This window comes from Fistularia commersonii, chromosome 5 (genome assembly GCF_037954325.1).
Source record: "Fistularia commersonii isolate RoL2024-O1a breed Wild chromosome 5, RoL_Fcom_v1.0, whole genome shotgun sequence".
NCBI lineage: Eukaryota > Metazoa > Chordata > Actinopteri > Syngnathiformes > Fistulariidae > Fistularia > Fistularia commersonii.
The window spans coordinates 332,501-355,000 of NC_141288.1; the positions used below are offsets into that span (position 1 = coordinate 332,501).

The following is a 22,500-nucleotide window of genomic DNA, read 5'->3' on the forward strand; positions in this document are numbered from 1 at the left end:
GGGTGAGCCCGCTGCGGCTCAGCTGGGGGGCCGCGCCGCTGCCGATGCCACGCATTGGAAACCCCAGCGCACCTGAAAACACACACACACACACACACACACACACACACACACACACACACACACACACACACACACACACACACACACACACACACACACAGCAGAGGGTCATTAGGATCCCAGCACCTGGAAAACCATCCAGGACTTCCAGCCCTCCCTGTGAGTGTCCCAGCGGAGGCCTGCTTTGGAGGCCCGCTTTGGAGGCCCGCTTTGGAGGCCTGTTTTGGAGGCCCGCTCAGCCCCAGCATGATCCGACGGGTGGCCATGGATCCAGGATTCTGGACTCAGCCCCTGCATCAGGGTCATCTCTAGGCTCTAGGATGATGTGCGTGCAGATGTGAGGGTCATCTGTCAAATCCAGATGAGCCGATGTGTGTTATGCAGGCCGGCGGTCCCCAATGTTATGGCAGGTTTTGGTTTTCGGAAGAGAAGGTAACGTCCGCCAGCTGGGGGCCGGGGGCCGGGGGCCACGCAGGCCTTCTTCAGGCCCAGCGGCTGGAGGTTCCTCCCGGAGTCTTCTAGAAGACGCCTGGTGCGGTCGCCGATCTATCGGCGTGCCATCCCATCAGTGACTAAAGGTCAGGGATGAAATGCTCGATGTTTGGTTTACAGGATTAATATGAGGCCGCTTTCCTGTGTTTCCTGTGAAACATGCTTTTCCGTGATGGATCACACCAACCGGCAGGACAGGGATCAATAACCCCGGGCCTTCAGGTGGCGGAGGGCAGGAGGGCCTGCCCAGGACTCTTAGATGACCTCCCTCCCCCCGTGTGTTTTCCACGACTCCGGGAAGCGCGTGTTCCTGGAGTCGGCGAGTCCAGCCGAGAAGCTGCCGGTGCGACACCGACGACAAATGGTCATCCGGGGCGGCCGGCGTCAGCGTCAGAATCAAGGTTCCCATTGCGTGGGTGAGGGCGAGCACACACACCGAGCGCGGGTAGAGGAAGTGAAGGGTGCGCTCACTCTGCTGGCCGTAGAGGCTGGCTCCCAGCTGGGACAACTGACCCGTGGACGACGCGGACGACGACGCCAGTATCTGGAACCACAACACAACCAGACGGGTCCGTCAGCTCGAGCCCGGCCGGCGGCGCCGACCGCAACGACCGTTTCCCGCTCTACGTTAGCTAGCATGCTCCCACATTACCGGCAATTCACAGCCTACTTGACGTTCTGTCAGGATGTCAAGAGAACCCTTGCAAGGTCTTACGTCTTTGTCCGCTCGGTGTGGGGGGAACATGGACTGTTGGCTGTAGTAGAGGCCGGAGTCGTCCGTGTAATCGCTCTCCACCCCCCCCTCCATAAACTTCTTCCTGTTAGCACCAAACATGCCGCGTGTCACCTGTGGAGCCACACACACACACACACACACACACACACACACACACACACAGAGTCAGAAGACAACAGATGGAGAAACAGAGTGAAGAGCCTGATGAGGTTCTCCTGAGGACAGTCTGGTCACTACTTCCTCAGAGGACATCGTGTCTGAGCTGCTTCCACTGAAGGAGACGTGGTTTCGTTTGAACTCCGTTGTCCGGGCGGGAGGCCGGTCTGACGTTGGCGGGGTGGGTTTCCGAGATCCACCATCTAGACAACTGGACCCGTGTGTGCAAGTGCTGTTCAAACATCTAAATGACTACATCCTGCAGCCTCTGGACGCCCGCGGCTGCACCACCTTCTACCTTCCTCGGGTCACAGAGGACCAGCGGCCGGCAGGATCCACCAAGAGGGGAGGTCGGACCCACGGCTCCGAAGGAAACTTTCACATCCCCGTGTCTCTGCGTATCGACTGCTCATCCGTGATCCCGAACACGCTCGGATGATTCCCCATCAGAGCCTTCCCTCCTCCAGGAGATCCAGAAGCCCCGCGCTGCAAACATCTCCTCTGGATGTGAAACAAAGCCTCCCCTGGTGTTTGAACCATTCATATAAATAAACTCGGATGACTTCTGACTCAGGTTTATGCGAGTTCTGCTGACGTTCTGGAAATACGAGACTTTGTGAAAATACATTTCGTAGTTGTGTCTCCTTGTTTCCGCGCGTGTAGCGGCTTCACAGTGGGTCAACTACCGCGGCGGCCGCAGGTTCGAGTCCGTGGAGTCGGAGCCTCGGATCCTTCTCCCGCCCGGGTCCTTCTCTCCGGCCGGATACGTCTCTCCGCCCGGGTCCTTCTCCCCCCCCGGGTCCTTCTACCCGCCCGGGTCCTTCTCCCGGCCCGGGTCCGCCCGCCTCCCGGACGGATCGCCGGGGAACACGGCGCTGACATCCGTAAACACCCGCCGAGCGGTTTGAACCTTCCTGGGTCTCCAGCTCCGGCACTGTCGCAAAGCGCTGCTGTTCCACACGGCGACGAAGACTCGCTCTCACCCCGGCGTCGACGGTGACCGGAGCCCGCCAGCCCGCCGGGTCAGCGGGGCGTCTTCCTTCGGTAAAGACCGGGAGTTCGCGCCGGGTCCGTTTCGCCGAGAGTCCGTCCGCTGGCTAACGCTGAGCCGGAGCTAGCTTAGCGGTGCGCGCTAACGGCTAACTCAATGCGAACTGATGGGACAGTTAGCATGCTAGTTAGCTCAACCACCGCGGCTATCCGAGCTAACGGGACGGGGAAGCCGCCCGAAACCGGACCGCAAACAGCTAAGACGCCCGCCGGTGGTCGGAGGGCACGTCCCGGCGCGGACGGGCCGGTGCCGCGGACCCCGGAGCCGCAGGAACGGGTCTTTAGTTCGTGTTCTGGGCCTAAAGTTACTGCGTCGCTCAACTGTTAGCCGCTCCAAACAACAACAAAAGCCGAGAACCCGGGGCTCCGGGGACCGGGGGCTCCGTTTGGCCGCCCCGGTCCGCATCCGACGCGCCCCCGGCGCGGCGGCCCGACGGCGGCTCCGCCGGGGTCGCCCTCCGACCGGCGGCGACGGCGGACGGGCAGGAAAAGGAATAAAAAGCCGCTCACCGCATCAATCTTTCTTCCCCGCTCCGGTCCAAGATGGCCGACATCTCTCCGGCTGTCAGCGAGGATGCTGGGAAGCCTGGCGCCGGTGACCTCCTGACCTCCATCCCTGCTGCGCCTCAGCCTCCACAACATCTGGGCCTGCTGGAGACCACCGGGCTTCTCCTCCTGCTCCTGCTCCACGGTGGACCCTCGCGCAGGCTTGACATCCCGGAGGCCAGCGAGGAGCTGTCAGGGCGAGATGTTGCCTCCGAGCTCAGACATCACAGCTGCTCTGAGACGCAGGGATCTGGATTCCACACAGACGGGGAGCTGTGAAGGCGTCGCACCGTTCAGGCGCTCCACCGGGGTTCTTCTGGAAGGAGCTACCTCGCGGGCTCGTCTCCCCGCGCAGACGGAAAGCTGCTCGCGAAGCAGCTGTGAAGGGGGAGCGGAGGCCGGTTCCTGCTGTGATAAGTTCTCGCAAGGGTTCATCTATGAAGTCGTCCGTCCCCCTCATAGACGTGGGTCGGCGTGCCTCTGCACGGCTTCAAGCCCACGCGGCATCTTTCCCGCCGGCTCCTCGATAAGCGGGCCGTCGAAACCGGAGCCAGCCGCTGACGTGGACTCTGCGACTGCTCCGGATCCCCCGTGACTGCCGCCAAGAAGTATTGGTTCTGTTGATGAAGGCTTGTCAGACGGAGGAGATGAGGGAGAATCCGCAAAGTGGACTGTGATGATGAAGATGATTAGGTCATACAGGACTGCGCTATATCTGTGGTAACTTCAGCTTATAAAAGGGACCTCGCCAATGTAGTACCCTTCAACGTCGTAAGCATCGGAGTAGTCGCAGAGGGATGGCCCGGGAGCCGGACCTCCAGGAACTGGAGTACCAGGAGCTGGAAGTCCACGAGCCGGACGATCGCGAGCTGGCGGTTCCGGATCCGGAGCCGGAGGCCCGGGAGCCGGAGGAGGACGAGTCGGATGACAAGGAGCCGGAGGACCGAGAACTGGAGGAGCTGGAGCTGGAAGACAAGGAGATGATGGCCGAGCGGCAGGCCGAGGCTCCGTGGCGGATGAAGAGCTATCGCGGGCCGGAGGAGCGGTGGCCGGAGGATCGCTGGTGGGTGGAGTCTCAGCGCTGGCTGGAGGCCCAGTGGCAACTGGAAGCCCAGCGGCGCCTGCGGCCCCAGTGGAGGAGGTCCGAGCGCCGGCCCGAGGAGCACCAGCCGGACGTCCACCGGAGGGAGTCCAGGCGGCCAGCGGGGGGTTACCGGCGGCCCGATCGGGGCCGGCGGCCCGAGGACCGGGGCCCGGACAGGCGCTGGATGCTGGAGGAGCGTCAGAGAGAGGAGTGGCGCTGCTGGGTGGACTGGAGGCTGAGGGCCCCGAGGGGGCCCCCGGAGCCGGGGGGCCGGAGGAGGGAGCCCCGCCGCGAAGACGCCCGGGGACCCGAGGGACGACCGCCACGACCCGACCGCCGGAGGGAAGAGAGGGGGGAACCTCGCCGACCCAGAACCGACAGGAGGAGGGAGGAGGAACGCTGTGGGCCGGGGGAGCGTCCGGCTGGCAAGAGCCGGCAGGGCCGCAGGGACCCCTGGACCGACCGGCAGTGGAGGGCCGACGACAAGATTTACAGCAGATAACCGGACGCGGGGGAAACGAGGCGGAGATACAGCACCTTCTGACAGCTTCGGCACGGGGCTGGTTTGAGGATGGATACCGTTTGGTTAATCAACACGAGACGATAAAGAAAATCAGCCGGAGGGGACTTTCACATTTATTATTTCCAAAAGTGCAGAAGAAATTAAAATCATAAAAACAATGTCCTTTTGTTCAAAATAAAAGCAAACGTGAAATATGTTGGTGATACGCGTGCACTTGTTTGTAATGTGTCCAGCCTTCCCACAGTGGCGTGCGGCGGCGCCTCTGTCAGGGTCATTTCCTGTCTCACCCGACGGATCGACGTCTGACCCGACGGACGCCTGAACGATCACCTGTCCATCGGACAAACCGGTCCCTTCCGGCTCTCGGCGGATCCGTGCCAAAGGTCGCGGGCCAAGCTGGAGGCCCGCGGGGGCCGATCGGTCGGGGCGTTCATCCCGGCGGAGGCTCGAGCAGAAAACCCGGACTAATGGTTTCTCCCTTCCAGGGTTTCCCCACTTCCTGGATCGGCCACTGATGTCACGTGACTTCCCCTTAGTGACGTCCTGCTCCCCCTTTCAGAGCCCAACACAGACGGGGAGCTTCCCCTGTGTGACATCACACCCCCCCCTCCTCAACGCTGCCCCCGATGGCGAGCCGGCGCCGCATCGCTTCCGGGACGCAGGAGGCGAGCTGGCGTTCGAGTCCGAGGCCGGACGGGCCGAGAGCACGCGAGCCTCCGAAGATGTTGCAGATGTTTGACCTGAAGGGACGTCAGCTTCGGAGAACCGAGGGGCTCATCTGTGCATCTCCAGCCGGTGCTGCAGGCTCAGACCCAAGCAGACACCACATCGCCTCTGCTCCCGCACATTCGCTGTGGGGCAAATGGTGGTGTTTGAGCACCACCGCCCCCTCTTCCCCTGCTCCTTCCAGGCCCAGCAGGACTTCCAGAACTTCAGGTTTACCAGCAGAAACCCAGCCCGCATTAAGGTAAAGTCAAGGATCCTCTGGTTTCAGGAGAAGCTCCGGGCTCAGCAGGCCACCGTGTCATGACGCTCCCACAGTGCCTCGACACCTGAACCCCTCCCCGTCACGGCGGCTCTTTAAGAAACATGGAGGAATCAAGCATAATGAAGACACGTAGATGTTACATTTTGCAGGTCATGTTCAGTGGACACACAAACGTCAAGTCTTCAAACACCAGGAAGACCATAATCCTAGGAAATAGCATCCATCCATCCATGCATCCGTCCATCCACCCATCCATCCATCCATCCATCCGTCCATCCATCCATGGGATCAGATTGCTCTCCCAGCTGCTCCTGGTCTGCTCAGGCCCAGAAGCAGGTCTCTGAGCCTCCATCAGATGCTGGATTATTTAGATGCCACAGGCTCATTGTCACAACCTCCACCCCGCCTGCCCGCTGCTGATCTTCTGCTCGCGTCAAAGTTTCTCGGACCCAAACACTATCAGAACATCTCGTCTCTAAGAATCGTTTATTTTTGACAGAAGCGGCTCAGATGTTTGGCCTCCCCCCGGAGCCGGCGATGCCTCCGCGTCGACCCGAAACCGACGCGCCGTGAAACGCGGAGACGTTCCGCAGAAGGTCCTGCGGCGGCCGGTGCTCAGGCCGCCAGTCCCGCCAGCAGCCGGGCCTTCAGCAACCACTTCTCCAGCCAGCGCCGGCCTCTCAGCTGCCAGTCCTTCAGCTGCCGCTCGGCCCGCAGCTGCCGCTTGGCCTCCAGGAGCTCCTTGGGCGGCGGCTGGGTTCCCGGTTCCCGGTCCTCTGGCCGCCGCCGGGCCTCCTGCCGCTGGTCCTCCAGCCTCCACTTGGCCTCCAGTCCTTGGACCTCCAGCTGCCACTTGGCTTCCAGCCATTTCTGGGCGTCCGTCCTCTGGTCCTCCGGCTCCCGGTCCTCCGGCCGCCACTGGTCTTCGGGCCGGAGGGCCTTCGGCCGCGGATCTTCCGGCTCGTGGAACTCCGGCTGCCAGTGGTCCTCCAGGAACCACTGGTCCTCCGGGCCGGGGTCCTCCGGCTGCCACTGGTCCTCCGTGTCCTGGTCCTCCAGCAGCCACTGGTCCTCCGGCCCCCACTGCTCCTCCAGGTCGTGGTCTTCCGCCCCCCACTGCTCCTCCAGGCCCCACAGCTCCTCCAGCTGCCACTGGTCCCTCAGCTCCTGGTCCTCCAGGTCCTGGGCCATCCTTCTCCTCCCGCTCCCTCTCCTCTGCCACCGCCGCCGCCTCAGCGCGTCTCCTCGGAGCTTCAGCGAGGCTCCATGGCCGCTCGCTCCCTCTTACAAGCTGTCCCTGGCCTCCTCCTGCTCCTCTTCTTCTGTGAGGTCCACGCCGGGCGTCTTTACAGGCCCGGGTCTTTTACAAGCTCGGCCGCTCGGCCGTCTCCGGGTCCTGTGTGACATCGTCACCGTCGGGATTGTCATGCTCATCTTCATCATCTTCGGCATCACAGCCGTCGTCATGGAACGCCACGACCTCACATTCCATCCGTCCAATAAGCCTGGAACAGGAGGAGGACTCACCTGAGGACCCGGGTCTCTGGAGGTCAGGCCTGTCCCGGACGCATGGGGGCCAAAATGGAGAGCCGGACCTTCACAGAGGGACCTGTGACATCACAGAGTCCCAGGCAGGAGGAGAAGGTGGAGGCGCCGGCGCTGAGGAACACCGGAGGAGCGCTGCAGGAGGACCGGAGGAACATCTGAGGAGCTCGGCCTCTGGCGTCAGACAAACCTTCAACGGGCTCCAATGAAGGTCCTCGGCTCAGACCAGGGATGTTCGGGTTAGTGAACGGCCTCCAGAATCTTTCATGTTCCAGAACTGGATCCGCTCCGATCTCTGATGGACCTCAGAGATGGTTTCCTCTGTCTCCCTGTCCAGTGGACGTCCACGGATCTGTAGGACGGATCTGGTTTCAGCGCACAGAGCTGCAGGTGCTTCTGTGGACCGGATGGTGTCCTGCGTGAAAGTGGACCACAGGGAACGGGATGCCAGCGATCCCCGGACAGCCGAGCGGGGCGGAGGAGCAGAGCTGCCTCCGGGTTCGCGGCTCCAAGGAACAAGACCTCCGGAACCTTCTGGCAACATCTGGAACAGGCGGAGAACCAGGCTGGGATCCACGGCGGCGCTCCCGCTCTCCTTCATGTGTTTTCAAACATCTCAGCAGAGGAACATTCAGAATCTCCACCCTCCTCTCGTCCCCCTGTGCCGTCACCGTCCTCTCCTGTTCCCTCCTCCTCTCCTTGTCTTCTCCAACCCTGCCCTCTCCATCCATCCATCCATCCATCCATCCATCCATCCATCCATCCATCCATCCACCCCCCCCCCTCCCTGTCCATGCTGCAGCAGCAGCAGGGCGCCCTCTAGTGGCGGCGGTGAGAAACACAGCGATCAGACAGACAGTCAGGAAAGTCACTTGTTTATTTGGAGGATCTTCTGCATCTTATGAACGAGTGGACAAACGGGACGTCGGAAACACGGGGAGGGAGCGGGACCGCGGACGGGCGGCCGAGTGAACGCCACGGCGCCCCTCGGATCTACTGCCGCCAATCAGAACCATGCATTTGTAAAAACAAGGTGAGAAGACGCCGGAGGGACGTCCGCGCCCCGGTTCGGGCCTCCGGTTCGGGCCTCCGGTTCGGGCCTCCGGTTCGGGCCTCCGGTTCGGGCCTCCGGCTCCAAAGTTACCCTCTCGCTCCCACAGCTGCCGTGACGGAGGCTTTTCCTGAGAAGAATCCGGAAACTTTGGCCCGCGGTGAGAAACGGAAGGCGGGGGAGGGAAAGAATCTGAGAAGAAGAGCGCCACGTGTCCTTCTGAAAGCCGCACGCCGAGCCGTAGCTCCGCCCCCTCCCCCGGGCGAGGAGGGCCGGGCGCAGATGGGACGCCGCCCTAAGAACGGCCGACCCTCGGCTGGAGTGACGGGCCGCAGCCGGTGAAGACTTTCCTTCTCGGCCCCCCATTGCACTTCCCGAAAAGGCTTTTACTGTGAACGGCGGGCGAATTCAGTCGCGGCGCGTCGGACGGGAGGCGGCCTGTGAACGCAAGAGGCCGATCCAGGCGCCGTGGACTTCGGAGGAACGAAAAGGTCGGGGTCGTTCCGTTAAACGCCGTCCACGTTCTGCCGGAGTTCCGCTCTGGTTCTTTCAGAACAAAAACAAACCAAAAACATTTTTTCCGTGGAAACGACGTGGGTCCGGTAAAGAGAAAAGGTCTGAATAGAGAAACAGTCACTTTTAAAAATTGGAGTCTGGATTTGGCGATTGCTTGATATGAAATATTCATATAATTGGTAATAACAACAGGTTTCTACTCTATAAAAGACAAGATTGGCCCCCCCGGCCCCCTCGGTCCCCCCCAGGGCCCCCCCAGGGCCCCCCAGGGCCTCCCGGCCCCCCTGGGCTCCCCGGGATCTCTTTGGGAGGCTGCGGGTGGGCTGGTTTCCCGTGGACCTGCTGGATCTGGGCCGGGGTGGAGGAGGTTCCTCTGGTCCTGGTTGATAGGCTATGGCTTTGGCCCCGCGGAGCGGGAGGGGGCCACACCCCCCCCCCATTATATAAAAATAGAAATCAGGAAAAGCTAGTTAGAAAAATAAACAGGAAGGACCTCTCCTACACCTCCTACACCTCCTACACCTCCTACGCCCTGGAGAGGAGGCCCTCGACCCCCAGGAGCCCCCGGGCCCCCAGCTGGGATCCATGACGGCATCAAGAAAGGACCCCCGGGGCAGGAGTGCAGGGTCGGCAGGGACGGATGAAGGAACGGATCTCCAGATGAATCCTGGAGGAGAAACAGAGCAGGAGGAGCTTCTGCACAGGAGCAGGCTTCTTCTTCTTCTTCTTCTTCTTCTTCTTCTTCTTCTTCTTCGTTGGTGCTCAGAAAGCCATTAGTAGATTATTTTAATTACCGAGTGATTTTCCACCTTTGGTCCACTTACAGGGGTCCACACCACAAACCACAGCTGTGTGTCTGTCTGTGTGTGTGTGTGTGTGTGTGTGTGTGTGTGTGTGTGTGACTGAGAGTATCTGAGTGAACATGGATGTGTATGAATGTGTGTGTGTGTGTGTGGGGGGGGGTGTTCAAAATGATATCAAACACTGGATTGTCTCAAGGTATTCTTGGATGTTTAGATCTTTCGATGCTCCTCATGGAGAAGAGGAGGTGCAGAAGAAACAAAAGCTTACTGGTGAATCTGCTTGAAGGCACAGAGTCAGGGGTGGAGGGTGGAGGGGTGGGAGCTGGGCCAGGCTGCTGGTGATGCAGCACCTCCTGAGGGCTGGAGGTCCCTCTGGTGCCTGGAGGTCCTCCTGGTAGCTGGAGGTCCCTCTGGTTGCTGGAGGTCCTCCTGGTGCCTGAAGGGTCTCCTGGTAGCTGGAGGTCCCTTTGGTGCCTGGAGATCCCTCTGGTGCCTGGAGGTCCCTCTGGTTGCTGGAGGTCCTCCTGGTGCCTGAACGTCCTCCTGGTGCCTGAAGGTCCTTCTGGTGCCTGGAGGTCCCTCTGGTTGCTGAAGGTCCTCCTGGTGTCGCAGTGGCTTCTCCTGGAGATCCGATGGTGGTGTGGACTGTGGGGGGTAAAGATGTCATTACGGTTTGAGCTCTGGATCAGAGGACACTCGTCTTCATCGCCGCTCGTCTCCCAACTGATGGCTTCCTGCGAGGTGAGCTTTATCTGCGGATCTGATCAGTTATTGATTATTGATCTGTGGATCCAGCAGGACTTCCCTCTGATCGCTGGGATCTTCTTCCAGAACATGACGGACACCCCCTCTGTGTTTCCATGGAGATGCAGGTCATCCCACCACAGAGGGTAAACAACACATCCTGTGTGTGTGTGTGTGTGTGTATGTGTGAGACATCCCAGTTGCCCCCCCCAGGCTCCGCCCCCACATCTTCCTGGAAGTTAATCCGGCGGCGGCAGATGGCGGCGGCGGCGGCGGCGTGGAGCTGCTCCTGCTGTAGTTATGAATGATTGCAGGGTTACAGGTTTAAGTTGGATCAGTGTAATCCAGCTGCAGCAGCAGCAGCAGCATATGATGCTTCAGGAAGAACCTCCCACACTGCCTGAGGTGTCACACACACACACACACACACACACACACACACACACACACACACACGCTGGCATTTAAGCTTGAGGTATTTCCAGCCCTGGTGTCACAGTGGATCATCTAACCGGCGTCCAGGAGCAACAAGCTTCTCGCCGGTTTGAAGGTTGGCCTTCGTACATGGAGACAGACGTGCACGCACAAATCAACATGTATACAGACGTACATGCGCGCACACGCGCACACACACACACACACACACACACACACACACACACACTGACAGTGGCTCCCCTCCCCAGTGAAGTTGGAGCGTCAGAAGTCCTGTGATTGAATGAACGAATGAACGGACGGTCAGAAACACATCCTGAGGACGAGGAGCTCAGGGTTGCCATGGTTACGGCTTCCGTTCTCCGACCGAGCCGACCGGCGGGCTGGAGGACCTCGGACATCTCCGGCTCGTGGCGGGAGGCGGGGCTTCAGCTGTCAATGGTCCGGACTTCGGCGCCCGCGGAGAACCTGGAGGGTCGGACCCGATGAAGACCCTCAGGTCCCGGCTCGGGTCTCATTTCTGGATCCGTTCTTCTCCTGGGCTGAGGAGCCACAGGCCGGCGGGGATGAAGAAGACGCTCGTCTTCGCACCCTCGCTAGTCTCCATGGCGACCGCATCGCCACAGGGACAGCAGGCCCGACTTGGCATACACACACTCAAACACACACACACTCGCTCTCCTCCCCGTCACGGGCCTCCTTCGCACCACCCCGAAGTCCCGGCCGGTCCACCGGTCCAGAAGAAGTGACGCGGAATCGGACACCGATCAAGGATATCGATCGTCCCGACACGATGAAGAACTTCTCATCTTCTCCCAAACATCCAAAGACAGAAAGGAGCTCCAAGAACTTGAAACCTCCAGACTTCGGCCTCGCTTTCCTGTGAGCCTTCGTCGGTTCTGCGGCCGCGAGGAGGCGCTGACATCTCTGAGAAGAACCCGAGAGGGACGTCTTTGTCCTCATCTCCCTCGGAGACCTCGCGGATTTTGAATAAAATCGGACAAAATAAAAGCGTTCCTCTCTTTTCCAGCTGAGCTCAGCTGGAGGAGGAGCAGACAACTCGGGAGCCGGCCTCGGGTTCCTCCCGCTCTGTTCGCGACTCCGTCCCGCAGACGCACGCTTGTCCAGACATCAGAACATCTGATGCAGGACCTCCTCTCTGAAGGCACCGGTGAAGGTCAGAACATCAGGTCACGTGACCCGGCCTGTCCCACGCTGGCTCTGCAGCGTGGCGAGGTCTCACCGCCGTCCTGCCTCCAACTTTGAGTGAGCAGCAGTGGAAGGTCGAAACCCTGGGTGTGTGTGTGTGTGTGTGTGTGTGTGTGTGTGTGTGTCAGTGCGCGCACACATGAATGAGTGAGTGTGTTGTAATTATATAATGGAGGTTACAGTTCAGAAGAAGAAACTAATCATCGTCCTCCTCGTCTCGTGCATGTTCAAGCATTTTTCCCGACACTAATCATGCCTGACGGTGTGTGTGTGTGTGTGTGTGTGTGTGTGTGTGTGTGTGTGTGTAATTAGCTGCAGCTCCTGTCAGAGAGTCGAGCGTGATGCCCGGCGGATTAAAAACATCCTCGCCAGTAAAAATAGCGTCTGATAAAACATGTAAACAGACGCGGTTGTTCCCGTGCCGAAGCTGGTCCGGCTCTGCCAGCGAGCGGCGGATTAGCCCCGCCTCCACGCCGCCGCGGAATGAGCCGTCAATCATCGTCAAGGAGGATGAAAACTTCCTGTAATCGCCCTCCAAGTGGCGTTCAGGGACCCGCGAGGCCTCCGGGAGAAACCACTGAGGCGCCGCAGGGGGTCGGCCGGATCTTCACCTCTTCATGCCACACCTCAACTTTCCAAAAAAACGGCTCGTTCGGAAAACTGAAAGAATCCAAACTCCAGAACCGATCAAATAATGAATCAATAATCCATCCGTGTGAAGTAAATCATACTTAAAACGTCTCTTTGCTGTATGGACACTGGACCCGGGTCATGTGACCTCAGCGCTGGCAGGAAGCGGCGCCACCGCCAGAACCAGGACTGGAGGAGCCGCGGCTGATTCATGGTGACTGACAGCTGAGGTCACATGACCTCTGCATGGACAGACTCGCTGTGTGTGTGTGTGTGTGTGTGTGTGTGTGTGTGTTCCCCTTCCTTTCTCATGCTCATGTTAAGGAGACCAGGAGAACGAGGAGGAGGACGCGAGTGTGCTGAGAGGACAAAAAGGAGGTCAACAAGGACAGGAGGGAGAAGGAGGAGGAACATGGAGGAGCTGATGGAGGTGGCAGATGAGGAGGAGACAATCATCTCAGGAGAAGACGACGATGATGCAGATGATGCTGATGAGGAGGAGGAGGAGGAGATGGGAGTAATTAGGGGGAAAGCAGATGAAATAATGTCAGCAGGAACATGTCGGTGTTTGTCGCTCGGCTGCGTCCAGATGCTCCTCCGGAGGCAAAGGTGAGGCCTCCTGCTCCCTGACAGGCTGTCACGTGTGTGTGTGTGTGTTATGTAATCTAGCTGGATGGAGCAGAGAGGAGACCTGGATTGCTGGAACCAAAGGAGAAGACACTAGTGAGGAGAGCACAGACCTACGGAGGCCTGCGGGCGACCAGATAAACATCTGGACCTCTGGCATCTCTAGAACCTCCTGCAGGAACCTCAGTAGCTTCTACGAGACCTACGTCTCACGCGGGACCTCGTGCAGAACTTGAACATCCAGCACCTCAATCAGGACCTGAACTTCTAGCATCTCCAGCAGAACCTGAACCCTCCGGCACCCCAGCAGGACCTCCTGAAGACCTCCGACACCTCCTGAAGCACCTGACAGTTCCAGACCCCGTCAAGCCTGCAGAAACGCTGGCACCGCCTCACTGGACTCCTGATGGTCTGCTCTTAAGAACGTTGCCAAACACACACACACACACACACACACACACATTGACACACACACTCACATCCAAACAAATACACACGCACTCAATGTGACACACACTTGAAAACAACCCCCCCTCCTGCAGTAAGTCTTACTGTTGGTGTGCGTTGGCTGACACACACACACACACACACACACACACACACACTCACATTCAAACACACGTGCACAGATACAAACAGATACAAACACACACACACACATTTACATACAATGAGACACACTAACACACACAAATGTGCACACACACGCACACACACACACACACACGCACACACACACGGTTGACCTAGATCCCCGGCGAAAACAGCTGGAACCGGATCAATCCGACGGGAGTGTGTGAGGAGAACGGCGGAGGAGCCGTCACACTGACCTGCTTCCTGTCGGGCCTCCAGATGTTCTCTGTCCTCCTTGGATCCTCCACCTGTGTGTGTGTGTGTGTGTGTGTGTGTGTGTGTGTGTGTGCGCGCTGGTTCTCCTGCGATGGAGGAGTTACAGCTCCTTTAAGTTTTGGAACAAAAGGGAAGGAACTGGACTCGACCTGAGTGGACGGAACAGATGTCCGGAAAAATAGTTCCTTTGTGCTTCCTGGGAGAAGATAGAGAGGGGCTGGAGGTCCTGGGTGCAGGTCCTGGGTGCAGGTCCTGGGAGCAGGTCCTGGGTTCAGGTCCTGGGAGCAGGTGGGCAGGGGCGTCAGGTGGACTGAGTGTAAACAGAACCAGGTACCAAAAATAGACTCGTTAGTTTCCTGACGCTCCACCTTAAAGGGTTGGTTTGGCTCAGCAGACGACGGGGAGACGGATCTGCTTTTTGGTTTGTTTTTGTCCTAAAGAAATCGATCGATCGATAAACAAACAAATCAATAAATAAAATGGATAAACGGGCTTCGAACCCCGAGGAGGTCCGGAAGCTCCGAGAGGTTCTTCGGACGTCCCGGTTTTAAGGTGTTCCATCATTTTCAGCTGGTTCTCCAAGTCGGCGCCCGCTAGTCTACGCTAGGCTACGCTAACTCACGCCCTGCTAGTTAGCTTAGCCGCGGCGCTGTCCCGCCGCGTCAACCGGAGACTGTCGGTTTGCGGCGTCGAGGCGGTCCGGCGGCCGCTTGCTTTGGAGCGGGTGGCGGTCGCGCTTCTGAAGCAGACGTTCGCCCCTGGCCGATGAGAGACTTTCTTCCCGGACGCGTGATGACCTCACTTCCTGCCATCGGGAGAAACACCTTTAAACTGAGCTCCGGCCGTCGGCGGGCTCCGAGGCCTCCGGCGGCGTCGGCCGCTACAGGTCGGTCTCCCGCGTGTCCAGACAAAAGGCGTAAAGGGATCGTTTGAAGTCGCTGCTGTTGGCCTTGACGTCGGCCTTGTCGGGCGGGCCGGCGCCGGCGCCCCGCTCGCCCTCGGCGGCGGAGGAGGCGGAGCCGCGGCGATGCGGCTCGGGGCTGGCGCCGGCGCTGCGCGGCTCGTCCTTGAGCGAGGACTGGTCCTGGTCGGTCTCGCGGTGGTAGAAGTAGTTGAAGTTGGACACGATGACGGGGACGGGGAGCGCGATGGTCAGCACGCCGGCGATGGCGCACAGCGAGCCCACGATCTTGCCGCCCACGGTGACGGGCCGCATGTCGCCGTAGCCCACGGTCGTCATGGTGACCACGGCCCACCAGAAGGCGTCGGGGATGCTGCTGAAGTGCGACTCGGGCTCGTCGGCCTCGGCGAAGTAGACGGCGCTGGAGAAGAGGATGACGCCGATGAAGAGGAAGAAGATGAGCAGGCCCAGCTCGCGCATGCTGGCCTTCAGCGTCTGGCCCAGGATCTGCAGGCCCTTGGAGTGGCGCGACAGCTTGAAGATGCGGAAGACGCGCACCAGGCGGATGACGCGCAGGATGGCCAGCGACATGGCCTGCTGGCCGTTGGCGTGCTCCTGGCCCTGCTGCTCGGCCAGCTCGGTGCCCACGGTGATGAAGTAAGGCATGATGGACATGATGTCGATGATGTTCATGACGGTCTTGGAGAACTCCGACTTGCTGGGGCAGGCGAAGAAGCGCACGAAGAGCTCGAAGGTGAACCAGATGACGCAGGTGGTCTCCACGATGAAGAAGGGGTCGCTGAAGGTGAGCGAGGGCCGCGGCGCCGTGCCGTTGTCGGGGCGGCGCGCGGCGGGGAGCTCGCGCTCGTCGCGGAACTCGGGCAGCGTCTCCAGGCAGAAGGTGATGATGGAGATGGTGATGACGATGACGGACACGATGGCGATGCCGCGCGCCGGGCTGGAGCTCTCCGGGTACTCGAAGATGAGCCACACCTGCTTCTGGAACTCGTTCTGCGGCAGCGGCTTCTCCTCCTCCTTGATGAAGCCCTCGTCCTCGCGGAAGCGCTCCATGGCCTCCTCGCCCAGCTGGTAGAAGCGGATCTCGTCGGCGAACACGTCGATGGACACGTTGACCGGCCTGCGGATCTTGCCGCCCGACTGGTAGAAGTAGAGGATGCCGTCGAAGCTGGGACGGTTGCGGTCGAAGAAGTACTCGTTGCGCAGCGGGTCGAAGTACTTGATCCTCTTGGCCGGGTCCCCCAGCAGCGTGTCCGGGAACTGGTTCAGGGTCCCCAGCTGCGTCTCGAAGCGCAGCCCCGCGATGTTGATGAGGACGCGCTCGGCGCTCTCCGCGTCCACGTCGGCCGCGTCCAGCAGCTCGTCGTCGAACAGGTGCGGGCTGTGGTCGGCGCGCAGCAGCGCGTCCACGCCGTGCTCGCCGCCGCCGCCGCCGCCGCCGCCGAAGGAGCCGTTCATGTCGTTGATCCTCCAGAAGCTCGGCGGGGCGGCGCGGCGGGGGGCGGCCGGCGGCGGCGTCGGCGTCGGCGGCTGCTGGGGCTCCTGGGGCTCCCGGGGCTCCTGGAGCTGCTGCTGCTGCTGCTGCTGCTGCTGCTGCTGCTGCTGCTGGGGGCCCCCGCGGCGGGAGGACGGATCCTTGGCGAAGTCCTCGCCCGGCCCGCCGTGCGCGCAGCCCGGCTCCAGCGCGTTCCCGCAGCTCTCCTCCGCATTGCCTCCTCCCGCGCTCCCCTTGGCGCCTCCGTTCTCGAAGCTCACCAGGGCGATCTCCATCCTCCCGCCATCCGTCACTGGGAGGACTTGTTGATCCGCAGCAGCGCGCCGGCGGGAGGCGCCTGCGTCCGCCGCCGCCGCAACGGACTCATGGGCCGGCGGGCGGAGGTGGAGGCGGCGGGAGAGGAGCTCTGGGGCGGGACGGAGCGCAGAGAGGAGGTGCTGCTCCTGCGACGGACGGAGAAAATGTCTGAGGACGCGGAGGAGCCGTCAGCTCCTCCTCCTCCTCCTCCTCCCTCTCTCTCCCTCTCTCTCTCCAACTCCCTCCATCCCTCCCGGTGGGCGGGGAGAGTCCGCGCGTCTCCCGTGGAAGCGTCACGTCGGTGCTCCTCCCGTGGCGCCTGTCAATCAACCAACCCATCCATCTTTCCACCTGGCGGCCCGCGGGTCCCGTCCGGCCCGTCCTCCGTGTTCGTTCAGGTCCGGGATCCCGGGGGGGCGGCGGAGACCCGGTTCCTGCCTGCAGATCGGAGGCTCCGGCGCAAACCGGCAGGGACCCCGGAACATCGACCCTCTGTGACCCCGGAGGTCCGACGTCCTCCCTGGAGGACCTTTCCCTCCGGACCTCCGGAGGCCGAGGCGTGATCCGCGGCTCCGGCGAGGAGGATCGTCCGGAGTCCCTGCCCGAGGACCTCACCTTCTCAGACGCCGACGGTCCTTCAGACCCGAACGTCTGACGACCAGAGGAGGCCGGTGGACGTCTCCGGGTGACCCGGGTTCTCCGTTCTAACCCGGACAAACCCGGAGCTTCTAAAGCTTCTGGTCCGCCAGCAGCAGGACCTCAGGGTGGAAGCCAGAAGACGTCACATCCATCCAGTGGACGGATGGACGGAGGGGGCGGGGCCAATTTGCGGAGGGGGCGGAGCCAATGGGCGTAAGGGGCGGAGCCAGGAGCCAGGTGGACAGGGATCTGCCTGGTTTCCCGGGCTGGACCGCGTAGACGGGGTCTTATGGGCTCCAGTGGGTCCAGGTGATCAATGGGAGCGTAGGGTTCCACCTTGTGGACAGACTTCCTAAGGGTTGCTGGGGGTTCCTGAGGGTTCAAGTGTGTTGCTGTGGGTTCTTGAGGGTTTCTGTGTGTTCCTGCAGGTTCCTGAGTGTTCCTAGTGGTTCCAGAGTGCCGCTGTGGGTTCCTGTGGGTTCCTGATGGTTCCAGAGAGTAGCTGTGGGCTCCAGAGTGTTCCTGTGGGTTCCTGCAGGTTACATAAGTCTGTGAGTGGAGCTGAAGGTAGCGGCGGCGGCGGCAGCAGCTGCGGCGGCAGCACGTGTTCCCGCCGTCCTCTAACGAGCACAAAGACCTGCTTCCACATGACGGCGCCTCTTCCCGCCCGCCGGCCGCGGCCACGGCCGCCACCGACACGTGCGTGTCGAGGGGCCCCGGGGCCGCCGCCCGCGCACGCTGGCGCCGCGCACGGCCCCGGGTTCCTCTCGGCCCCTGAACGTCAGGGTTCCCGTCGTCCTCCGGCTTGAGGTTCTGCTGCCCGGCGGCTTTTCAGGGCAACGGCGGGTTCAGCTCCGTCCTGCTTTGAGTTTCAGTTTGTATTCCAATTGTAATTTCAGCTTCATTCTAATTCCATTTCAATTTGATTTTATTCATTTACATTCAGATTCGGCAGGGGACCCGCTGTTTGTCCAGATGATGGTCTGGACAAAGGTCTGCTGTGTCCAGATGATGATGATGATGAAGATCTCTGGACACAACAGACCTTCAGCACCAGGTCGGCAACATCTGCTGATCTCCACGCTTTCTATTGGTTTGACTTTCTGAGCAGATCCTGCTCTGCCTTTCTCCTTGTTCTGTGTTTTTGAAATTATTCATCATGGACACGGGCATTGTGTTTGTGTGTGTGTGTGTGTGTGTGTGTGTGTGTGTGTGTGTATGTGTGTGTGTTTTCTTTGTGTGTTTTGTTGTGAACTGGCCCTTTAAAAGAGACCAACTAAAATGTGCTCACTCATCCGAACATCCCAAACTTAAACTGGCTCCTAAAGGACACACATGCACGTGTGCACGCACGCACACACACACACACACACACACACACACACAAATGCATGCACGCAAACACACACACACACACACACACACACACACACAGATTGTGCGGTAAAAGCAGGAAGGTGACCTATTTAAAAGGTTAGTTTCTTGGCCCGGCGGCAGGATTAGAAAACAAAGCACGAGCTCTATATTTATCTTTTCTTATCTAATGCGTGGCTTCATCCCGATAAGACCCCCCCGCCCCCCCGGATTAACACACGCCTCCCGCTCGGGACCGGCCAGCGGCCGCGCTGCGATTTCACGCCCTGGATACCAACATTAGGACGCGGCTCCTTCGCCGCGCTCCCTCCCGAGGAGGAGGAGGCCGGCGGCCGCTGACGACGAGCAGAGGCGGGATTAGACGGCCGAGATTATTCTGACACGCTCGGGAAGAAGCGGGATTGAGGAACGCCGCGCGGAAAAAGGGTTAGCGCCCGGACGCCCGGACGAGGGTTAAATACTCTCGACTGGATTCGATCCGTCAGAGAAGCTCCGCGTCTTGACGTTCATCTCCAAGTACAAGGTGAATTTGGATGGACCTTCTGGTCCTTTCACCACCACAGGACAGCCGAGTCACTGGAATCTAAATATTCCTGTTCCTTCACCCTCGACCCGCTGCATCCAAAGAAATAAACAACGTTGGTTTTATTTTCCGTGACTCGCTCTTTTCTGAGGCGCGGCGTTATCGACCCGCCAGCCGCTCTGTAATTACAGCTCGTTATGGAGGCTGGTTGTTACTGGTTACCTGTTGTTATGGTTACCGTCTCTCCACCAAAGCTGCCGGTGGAGTACCACTACAAACACACACACACACACACACACACACACAGGGACAACGAGTGGTTCAGCACTGGCTCAGGCACAGTTGAGCACAGGGTTTCAAACCAGCAACCTCCGGATTGCTGAACAAACCTCTCGGCTGTAGCGCCCCCTACAGGACACCGAAGCTCCTGCCAGCAGTGACAGAAGATTTTTATCAGTGTCACACACACTCACACACACTCACACACACACACACACCCACACAAACACACACACGCACACACACTTGTCTGGCTGATCTCCTGCCCTGCGCCTCCTCACGCACCTCCTCGCTGCTTTCCATCCATTAATCCCTGCCAGCTCTCAGGCTGGAGCGGGAAGGCCTGACGTGCACGTGGCGTGCACTCTGACGTGCACCCGTCCGTCGCGGGGACACTGCCCCTCCCCTTGTTTGCGATTCCAGTGGCAGTGAAGCGTCAGATCGAGAACGTCGGACAGAAAGTCTGACTCAGACTCCGACACCTGAGGGGGTCCCCGCCGCCCCCCCGTCTGCCAGTGCGTGTGTGTTTGTGTGTGTGTGTGCGTGTGTGCGCGCACGCAGGCTTGAGGGCCGGAGGAAGAGGCGAGCGGTGAGTGTAAGGCGTCTTGACAGCGGCGAGGACGAGGATGAAGGACGGCGTCTCTAAAGAGCCTCAGATTAGGAGGGAAAAATCTGCAGATGCTGCTAAATGGATTTATGAGGCGACGCTGAAATGGAACCCAGGATTTACAGCAACGCCACTTCTGATGGCGGGAGGAGGGGGGGGGGGGTCCAAATGTCGACATGTTAGCGACGGCTCTGTTTGTCAGTGGCCCGATGCCAACATGGCGGCCGGTCCCATCTGCCCCCCCCCTCCCCCACCTGGTCGACATGTGACTCACTTGCAGCGCAAACGTGCGGAGAGTCATTCCTGCGGCGACTCAACGCCAAGAGGAGCTCCGTCCTCGGAGCGTACCATTAGCACAGCGTACCATTAGCACAGCGTACCACTAGCACAGCGTACCAGTAGCACAGCGTACCAGTAGCACAGCGTACCAGTAGCACAGCGTTACGTCCTCAGAGCGTACCATTAGCACAGCGTACCAGTAGCACAGCGTACCAGTAGCACAGCGTACCATTAGCACAGCGTACCACTAGCACAGCGTACCAGTAGCACAGCGTACCAGTAGCACAGCGTACCAGTAGCACAGCGTTACGTCCTCAGAGCGTACCATTAGCACAGCGTACCATTAGCACAGCGTACCACTAGCACAGCGTACCAGTAGCACAGCGTACCAGTAGCACAGCGTTACGTCCTCAGAGCGTACCATTAGCACAGCGTACCAGTAGCACAGCGTACCATTAGCACAGCGTACCACTAGCACAGCGTACCAGTAGCACAGCGTACCAGTAGCACAGCGTTACGTCCTCAGAGCGTACCATTAGCACAGCGTACCATTAGCACAGCGTACCACTAGCACAGCGTACCAGTAGCACAGCGTACCAGTAGCACAGCGTTACGTCCTCAGAGCGTACCATTAGCACAGCGTACCAGTAGCACAGCGTACCATTAGCACAGCGTACCACTAGCACAGCGTACCAGTAGCACAGCGTACCAGTAGCACAGCGTTACGTCCTCAGAGCGTACCATTAGCACAGCGTACCAGTAGCACAGCGTACCAGTAGCACAGCGTACCAGTAGCACAGCGTACCAGTAGCACAGCATACCAGTAGCACAGCGTACCAGTAGCACAGCGTTACGTCCTCAGAGCGTACCATTAGCACAGCGTACCAGTAGCACAGCGTTATGTCCTCGGAGCGTACCATTAGCACAGCATACCAGTAGCACAGCGCTTTGTCCTTGGAGCGTACCATTAGCACAGCGTTACATCCTCGAAGCGTACCATTAGCACAGCATACCATTAGCACAGCGCTTTGTCCTCGAAGTGTACCATTAGCACAGCATACCATTAGCACAGCGTTACGTCCTCAGAGCGTACCATTAGCACAGCGTACCATTAGCACAGCGTTACGTCCTCAGAGCGTACCATTAGCACAGCGTACCATTAGCACAACGTTACGTCCTCAGAGCGTACCATTAGCACAGTGTACCATTAGCACAGCGTACCATTAGCACAGCGTTACGTCCTCAGAGCGTACCATTAGCACAGTGTACCATTAGCACAGCGTTACGTCCTCAGAGCGTACCATTAGCACAGCGTACCACTAGCACAGCACTCCGTCCTCGGAGCGTACCATTGTCAGATTGTTCGATCGTTGGCTCGTTCCATTGTTCCATTGTTTGTGTGGATCCTCACGGGGTTCCGGCACCAGATGGTTTCTTCCTCAGGAGGTTCCTTAGGTGTTCACTGTTCTCTACACATTCACTGTTAACATCAGCCATTGTGTTTGGGGAACTGTTTGATAATAAAAAAATGTTTCAATTTCATGGATTATTTGTTGGCTCTTTGATCTCCGCGGCTGAATTTAAGGATTAGAAATCAACCCGAAAACATTTTGTGTCCAGTGAAGGACTGCGGGTCACTTCCTGTCATGTGGTCGACCACTTCCTGTCTCCGGGCTGCTATCTTCCTCTGTCACAGACAGGGGGCGCCGCCGGGTCCGCTATAATGAGGGGGATCCTGGATGTTGTAGTCCAGACGACCGGTTTGTAGTTTGTTTTGATTAGAAACACTTCCCGTCTCCTCCTGCGGCGTCCTCGGCCCCGGAGGGCCGGGCCGTTCCTTTGTCGCCGTGGCGACAGGGCGGCGTCACCTGCGGTGTCACGCAGGAGCGGAGATGTGAGAGCGAGCGGAGCCTTAAAGCCCCGCTGCCCTTAATGCCCCGCTGACTTAATACCCTCCGCAAACGCAGTCTGGGGATTGGACAGATGTCAATCACAATCCCTGCCTGCAATCCGACCTCCATCACTCATCCCTCCATCACTC

At 59.6% G+C, this 22,500-nt stretch overlaps 2 protein-coding genes across 3 annotated transcripts in view; both read right to left on the reverse strand.

The window, feature by feature from the left end:
* The window catches only part of LOC147233735 (CCR4-NOT transcription complex subunit 2-like), a 7,256-nt gene extending 4,117 nt beyond the window's left edge, over nt 1–3,139 (reverse strand). Inside the window, exons 1-4 of the mRNA XM_086146260.1 lie at nt 3,008–3,139; nt 1,271–1,402; nt 1,027–1,099; nt 1–72 (exon numbers count right to left, since the gene is read on the reverse strand). The exon at nt 1–72 is cut by the window's left edge and continues 76 nt beyond it. Coding sequence (XP_086002386.1) covers nt 1–72; nt 1,027–1,099; nt 1,271–1,402; nt 3,008–3,139 — 409 coding nt within the window. The remainder of the gene's footprint in view (nt 73–1,026; nt 1,100–1,270; nt 1,403–3,007) is intronic.
* Nucleotides 3,140–8,044: 4,905 nt separating this feature from the next.
* On the reverse strand, nt 8,045–16,917 carry LOC147233736 (potassium voltage-gated channel subfamily A member 1). Of its 2 annotated transcripts, none has more exons than XM_086146271.1 (2): nt 14,029–16,917; nt 8,045–10,198 (listed from the first exon to the last, which is right to left on the reverse strand). In XM_086146271.1, exon 1 carries the CDS (start codon nt 16,734–16,736, stop codon nt 14,928–14,930), a length of 1,809 nt encoding a protein of 602 aa, XP_086002397.1. In that variant the 5' UTR covers nt 16,737–16,917; the 3' UTR covers nt 8,045–10,198; nt 14,029–14,927. The 2 variants fall into 2 exon arrangements, with proteins under 2 accessions (XP_086002397.1, XP_086002398.1); XM_086146272.1 differs by having other exon boundaries at nt 8,045–13,609.
* Between the last annotated feature and the right edge of the window lie 5,583 nt (nt 16,918–22,500).